Source organism: Oncorhynchus nerka, linkage group LG6, assembly GCF_034236695.1.
Source record: "Oncorhynchus nerka isolate Pitt River linkage group LG6, Oner_Uvic_2.0, whole genome shotgun sequence".
Classification (NCBI taxonomy): domain Eukaryota; kingdom Metazoa; phylum Chordata; class Actinopteri; order Salmoniformes; family Salmonidae; genus Oncorhynchus; species Oncorhynchus nerka.
Window position 1 is genome coordinate 25,091,541 of NC_088401.1, and position 7,801 is coordinate 25,099,341.

The 7,801-nt window shown below is 46.1% G+C and overlaps 1 protein-coding gene across 1 annotated transcript; it reads left to right on the forward strand.

The window, feature by feature from the left end:
- Positions 1-5,332: 5,332 nt before the first annotated feature.
- LOC135572056 (NADH-ubiquinone oxidoreductase chain 4-like) lies at positions 5,333-6,613 on the forward strand. Its single transcript, XM_065019061.1, has one exon. It carries the CDS (start codon positions 5,333-5,335, stop codon positions 6,611-6,613), a length of 1,281 nt encoding a protein of 426 aa, XP_064875133.1.
- Positions 6,614-7,801: the final 1,188 nt, after the last annotated feature.

The window sequence follows — 7,801 nt, forward strand, 5'->3', positions numbered from 1 at the left end:
CAGCACATTGTGCCTCCCTGTGTAATAGGAGCATCTAAGTGGCGCTCAATGTATTTGTCATACATGTGTATGCCTTTGAGGCTCAACAGGCATTCAGTCACATGTGAGGCCTGACTATGGAGGAGCTCTCCCGGAATGTTTGGCTTCGACAGTACAGGGCCCTGGGTAAAATACAACCCTAGTGAGGTAAATTAAAGAGATGAATGTGTAGGGGCTCTGCTACAGGAGCAACTTGTCTGGCTGGCTAGCGTTCATGTGGGGTAAGGTATGCTTGTTCATGTAACAAGGTCGTCCAATTACTCCACTCTACCTCCCTATCTGAGAGAAGGACACAGCCGGGGGCCCCTGGGCAGGTGATTATCAGGGCCCAGATTCCTCCAGATTTCAAACATTTATGAGAGATAACTGTGGCTATTGTTATAAGTGACTCCTTCATCTAAGGGACAAGCTAAGTGTCTGTTTGCAGGTCCTTTACCTTTTTAAATTTGTTTGGCTAGTGACTGAATTATGTCATCTGCAATGCTGGAGGCAAGGAGAGGCGCTATTAGTCCAAGTCAAACTCGGCAGACCAAGAAACAATGAGTTGTTTTGTTTTTGGGAGCCATTTTCCATCCATTGTTGACCGGTTATGAAGATTCCCCTGCTCAAGGCTTTTTTTCTAGACTTTGCTGTGCTTCTCTAAACTCTTCTCTCTGCTTCTTTTTCTTTGTGCAGAAAAGTTAGGTGCTTTTGATGTGGAGAGATAAAAGATTCCCAACGGCAGGCTTTAAAGAGACTTGGTGGATATTACCTGAGGAAAAAGAGGCTTGGTTCTCACACCCCAGCACTTTAGCAGATACTCTGATAAGGACACCCGTACACCCTGCTGGTGAGGTGGGATTGATTTGAAGAAGCCAACCCTTTCATGCTTGAACACACACACGCACACACGCACGCACGCTCGCACGCACACACACACACACACACACACATACCACACACACACACTCACTCACTCACTCATATGCAGGTGGCTCACCAGGCAGCCAGCGAGAGTCAAAAACATCACTTAAATGAGGGAGAATGACCCCTGGCGTTGATATGACTGTGAGATTTGACAGCCGCCTCGCGTGCAGGCCACTCTGACTAATTGGGCTAATTTGGCAGCGAGGGAAGTAAGGAGTCTCAAAGGACCAAGTGGCTACTCGTTTCATCTCTCCTCTTCATCTTAACCGTCTCTCTCTCCATCCCCCTCTCTTTCCCTCTCCCTAACAACACCCATCTTTCAATTAAGGCAAGAGATGAGCGGTCTGAAGTTACCTGAAAGTCCAGCTCCGTCCTTAATGATCCTTATCTATTTGAGAGATAGAGTAGTTGCAAATTTATTGGACTGTCAATAGTAAGGATACTTTGCTCCCGGTACCAGGTCTTTGTGTCTTATTTACATTTACAGTTTCTGGAAAACAAAGCCACCGTATATCCTGCGAGCTTAGAGTTGAGTGAAAGATTAGCATGCCCAACCAACCAGCATCCTCCAAGTTTGCCCCCGCTAGGAAAGCAACACAACTCAGAGAATATGCCAAGGGAAAGATAATCTGCTTTGAGAATGGTCCGGGGGCAACTGCAAAGTCGACTCTCCTCGAATACCAATAAAATATATGAGCAATACATTACGGCCGTGTTGCGTTGCACTCCGAATCTAATGCATTACTGTTCCTCTGATGGGTTTTGATAGGATGGATTTATTATTGTTCCCGTCTAGATTAATGATAGTCTATGTGACATGCATACTACTGCACAGAGCTCTCCCTCTCTGTCTCTCCAGCCTTTGGCACTCGCTACTTCGCTGGTCATCTGCACTTGTGGGATAAAGCAAAAGGGATGGGTTTGAGACACAACATATGTTATTCGCTTTTCCAATAGCGCCATGCCTCCCAGGGAAATTGTGCTATCGCATTATGACATAGAAAATGAAAGAGGCTCCATTGTGCCCCCAAGATGGACTACAGCCGGCCAGAAATAATATTGAGAATGCAGACATCTCGGACTGGTGACAGCTAGACTGGGTCTGGGGACATCACAAACAATATATCTGAGTTTAACTTAGAAGACGAGAATGGAAGAAAATGCTCTAAGATATGGTCTTATAAAAACGAAACAAAAAAACGATGTAGCCCCTTTGTTGGTCTCCGCTGTTATGCATCTGTCATTTAGAATTTTTAAATGAATAAAAAATGACATATCAATATGAGGATTGAAGTAAACCATTTTGGATGATGTAAGGTTTGGAGATAGGACTGGAAAATGCCTAGAGCAACTTGCCAGAGCTCCAGTCGCAGTTTCTGGCAGATTGTCACTGTTCACTAATTTTAGGGGTCGCCATCCAAAGGAAGGAAGATTAGCCCACTTAACAAACAGGCATGGCATTGTAGAACAAGCAAAAGGAAAAACAATGGATATATTTTTTTACATTTTTTATATACACTGGACCAAGTAAATATTGTCAAATGCTATTTTGTCTTCTGTCCTGGACTGACCTCAAATACTAAATAAATGTCCATCGCTTAGAAGTCATAAAATGGCTAAAACTGTATTTCTGAAATCCTAGCATATAACAAACCTGTCAAAAAGTAATGTACTGTACCTAGTGGTGTACCTACTTGTGTACCTAGTGGTGTACCAAGTGGTGTACATACTGGTGTACCTAGTGGTGTACCTAGTGGTGTACCAAGTGGTTTACCTACTGGTGTACATACTATGCACCTACTGGTGTACCTACTGGTGTACCTAGTGGTGTACCTAGTGGTGTACAAAGTGGTTTACCTACTGGTGTACATACTATGCACCTACTGGTGTACCTACTGGTGTACCTAGTGGTGTACCTAGTGGTGTACAAAGTGGTTTACCTACTGGTGTGCCTACCGGTGTACCTAGTGGTGTACCTAATGGTTTACCTACTGGTGTACATACTATGCACCTACTGGTGTACCTACTGGTGTACCTAGTGGTGTACCTAGTGGTGTACAAAGTGGTTTACCTACTGGTGTGCCTACCGGTGTACCTAGTGGTGTACCTAGTGGTTTACCTAGCAGTGTACCTACTGGTTTACCTAGTGGTTTACCTAGTGGTGTACCTACTGGTGTACTTAGTGGTTTACCTAGTGGTGTACCTACCCGTGTACCTAGTGGTTTACCTAGTGGTGAACCTATCGGTGTACCTAGTGGTTTACCTACTTGTGTACATACTGGTGTACCTAGTGGTGTACCTACCGGTTTACCTAGTGGTGTACCTAGTGGTGTACCTACTAGTGTACCTAGTGGTGTACCTACTGATGTACTTACTGGTGTACCTAGTGGTGTACCAATTGGTGTACCTACTGGTGCACATACTGGTGTACCTACTGGTGTACTACCTAGTGGTGTACCTACTGGTGCACCTAGCAGTGTACCTACTGGTGTACTGACTGGTGTACTGACTGGTGTACCTACTGGTGTACCTAGTGGTGTACCTACTGGTGTACTGACTGGTGTACCTAGTGGTGTACCTACTGGTGTACTTAGTGGTGTACCTACTAGAGTACCTAGTTGTGTACCTACTGGTGTACTTAGTGGTTTACCTACTGGTGTACCTAGTGGTTTACCTAGTGGTGTACCTAGCAGTGTACCTACCGGTGTACCTAGCAGTATACCTACTGGTGTACCCATCAGTGTACCTAATGGTGTACCTTCTGGTGTACCTAGTGGTGTACTTACTGGTGTACCTACTGCTGTACCGACTGGTGTAACTACTGGTGCACCTAGCATTGTACCAATTGGTGTACCTACCTGTGTATCTATTGGAGTACCTAGTGGTTATCTAGTGGTGTACCTAGTGGTGTACCTAGCAGTATACCTACTGGTGTACCTAGTGGTTTACCTAGTGGTGTACCTACCGGTTTAACTAGTGGTGTACCTAGTGGTGTACCTAGTGGTTTACCTGCTGGTGTACCTACTGGTGTACCTACTGGTGAACCTAGCAGTGTACCTACTGGTGTACTTACTGGTGTACCTAGTGGTGTACCTACTGGTGTACCTACTGGTGTACCTACTGGTGAACCTAGCAGTGTACCTACTGGTGAACCTACCGGTGTACCTAGTGGTCTACCTAGTGTGTACCTACTGGTGGACTGACTGGTGTACCTAGTGGTGTACCAAGTGGTGTACCAAGTGGTTTACCTACCAGTGTAACTAGTGGTGTACCTAGTGGTGTACCAAGTCGTTTACCTACTGGGGTACCTACTGGTGTACTTACTGGCGTAACTAGTGACGTACCTACTGGTGTACCTACTGGTGTACCCACCAGTGTACCTACTGGTGTAACAACTGGTGTACCAAGTGGTTTACCTACTGGTGTACATACTATGTACCTATGGGTGTACCTAGTGGTGTACCTAGTGGTGTACCAAGTGGTTTACCTACTGGTGTTCCTACTGGTGTACCTACTGGTGTACCTACTGGTGTACCTACTAGTGTACCCACCAGTGTACCTACTGGTGTACCTACTGGTGTACATACTATGTACCTACGGGTGTATCTAGTGGTGTACCTAGTGGTGTACCTACGGGTGTATCTAGTGGTGTACCTAGTGGTGTACCAAGTGGTTTACCTACTGGTGTACCTACCGGTGTACCTAGTGGTGTACCTACTGGGGTATCTACTGGCGTACCTAGTGGTGTACCTACTTGGTTTACCTAGTGTGTACCTACTGGTGTACATACTGGTGTACCTTATGGTGTACCAAGTGGTTTACCTTATGGTGTACCTACTGGTGTACCTACTGGTGTACCAAGTGGTTTACCTACTGGTGTACATACTATGTACCTACGGGTGTATCTAGTGGTGTATCTAGTGGTGTACCTAGTGGTGTACCTACGGGTGTATCTAGTGGTGTACCTAGTGGTGTACCAAGTGGTTTACCTACTGGTGTACATACTATGTACCTACGGGTGTATCTAGTGTGTACCTACTGGTGTACATACTGGTGTACCTTGTGGTTTTCCTACTGGTGTACCTACTGGTGTACCCACCAGTGTACCTACTGGTGTACCTACTGGTGTACCTAGTGGTTTACATATTGGCGTACCTACTGGTGTACCTAGTGGTGTACCTACTAGTGTACCTAGTGTGTACCTACTGGTGTACTTACTGGTGTACCTAGTGGTATACCAAGTGGTGTACCTACTGGTGTACATACTGGTGTACCTAGTGGCGTACCTTGTGGTGAACCAAGTGGTTTACCTACTTATGTACCCACCAGTGTACCTACTGGTATACCCAGTGGTGTACCAAGTGGTTTATCTACTGTTGTACATACTATGCACCTACTGGTGTACCTAGTATTTTACCTAGTGGTGTACCTAGCAGTGTACCTACTGGTCTACCTACCGGTATACCTAGTGGTTTACCTCCTGGTGTACCTACTGGTGTACCTACTGGTGTACCTACTAGTGTACGTAGCAGTGTACCTACTGGTGTATCAAGTGGTTTACCTACTGGTGTACCTACTGCTGTACCTAGTGGTTTACCTACTGGTGTACCTAGTGGTTTACCTACTGGTGTATCTACTGGTGTTCATACTGGTGTACCTACTAGTGTACGTAGCAGTGTACCTACTGGTGTATCAAGTGGTTTACCTACTGGTGTACCTACTGCTGTACCTAGTGGTTTACCTACTGGTGTACCTAGTGGTTTACCTACTGGTGTATCTAGTGGTTTACCTACTGGTGTACCTAGTGGTGTACCTAGTGGTGTACCTACTGATGTACCTAGTGGTGTACCTACTGGTGTACCTAGTGGTGTACCTACTGGTGTACTTAGTGGTGTACCTACTGATGTACCTAGTGGTGAACCTACTGGTGTACCTACTGCTGTACCTAGTGGTTTACCTACTGGTGTACCTAGTGGTTTACCTACTGGTGTATCTACTGGTGTTCATACTGGTGTACCTACTAGTGTACGTAGCAGTGTACCTACTGGTGTATCAAGTGGTTTACCTACTGGTGTACCTACTGCTGTACCTAGTGGTTTACCTACTGGTGTATCTAGTGGTTTACCTACTGGTGTACCTAGTGGTGTACCTAGTGGTGTACCTACTGATGTACCTAGTGGTGTACCTACTGGTGTACCTAGTGGTGTACCTACTGGTGTACCTAGTGGTGTACCTACTGATGTACCTAGTGGTGTACTTAGTGGTGTACCTACTGATGTACCTAGTGGTGAACCTACTGGTGTACCTACTGATGTACCTAGTGGTGTACCTACTGGTGTACCTACTGATGTACCTAGTGGTGTACCTACTGATGTACCTAGTGGTGTACCTACTGGTGTACCTAGTGGTGTACCTACTGATGTACCTAGTGGTGTACTTAGTGGTGTACCTAGTGGTGTACCTAGTGGTTTACCTGCTGGTGTACCTACTGGTGTACCTACTGGTGAACCTAGCAGTGTACCTACTGGTGTACTTACTGGTGTACCTAGTGGTGTACCTACTGGTGTACCTACTGGTGAACCTAGCAGTGTACCTACTGGTGAACCTACCGGTGTACCTAGTGGTCTACCTAGTGTGTACCTACTGGTGGACTGACTGGTGTACCTAGTGGTGTACCAAGTGGTGTACCAAGTGGTTTACCTACCGGTGTAACTAGTGGTGTACCTAGTGGTGTACCAAGTCGTTTACCTACTGGGGTACCTACTGGTGTACTTACTGGCGTAACTAGTGACGTACCTACTGGTGTACCTACTGGTGTACCCACCAGTGTACCTACTGGTGTAACAACTGGTGTACCAAGTGGTTTACCTACTGGTGTACATACTATGTACCTATGGGTGTACCTAGTGGTGTACCTAGTGGTGTACCAAGTGGTTTACCTACTGATGTTCCTACTGGTGTACCCACCAGTGTACCTACTGGTGTACCTACTGGTGTACCTACTAGTGTACCCACCAGTCTACCTACTGGTGTACCTACTGGTGTACATACTATGTACCTACGGGTGTATCTAGTGGTGTACCTAGTGGTGTACCTACGGGTGTATCTAGTGGTGTACCTAGTGGTGTACCAAGTGGTTTACCTACTGGTGTACATACTATGTACCTACGGGTGTATCTAGTGGTGTATCTAGTGGTGTACCTAGTGGTGTACCAAGTGGTTTACCTACTGGTGTACCTACCGGTGTACCTAGTGGTGTACCTACTGGGGTACCTACTGGCGTACCTAGTGGTGTACCTACTTGGTTTACCTAGTGTGTACCTACTGGTGTACATACTGGTGTACCTTATGGTGTACCAAGTGGTTTACCTACTGGTGTACATACTATGTACCTACGGGTGTATCTAGTGGTGTATCTAGTGGTGTACCTAGTGGTGTACCTACGGGTGTATCTAGTGGTGTACCTAGTGGTGTACCAAGTGGTTTACCTACTGGTGTACATACTATGTACCTACGGGTGTATCTAGTGGTGTATCTAGTGGTGTACCTAGTGGTGTACCTACGGGTGTATCTAGTGGTGTACCTAGTGGTGTACCAAGTGGTTTACCTACTGGTGTACATACTATGTACCTACGGGTGTATCTAGTGTGTACCTACTGGTGTACATACTGGTGTACCTTGTGGTTTTCCTACTGGTGTACCTACTGGTGTACCCACCAGTGTACCTACTGGTGTACCTACTGGTGTACCTAGTGGTTTACATATTGGCGTACCTACTGGTGTACCTAGTGGTGTACCTACTAGTGTACCTAGTGTGTACCTACTGGTGTACTTACTGGTGTACCTAGTGGTATAC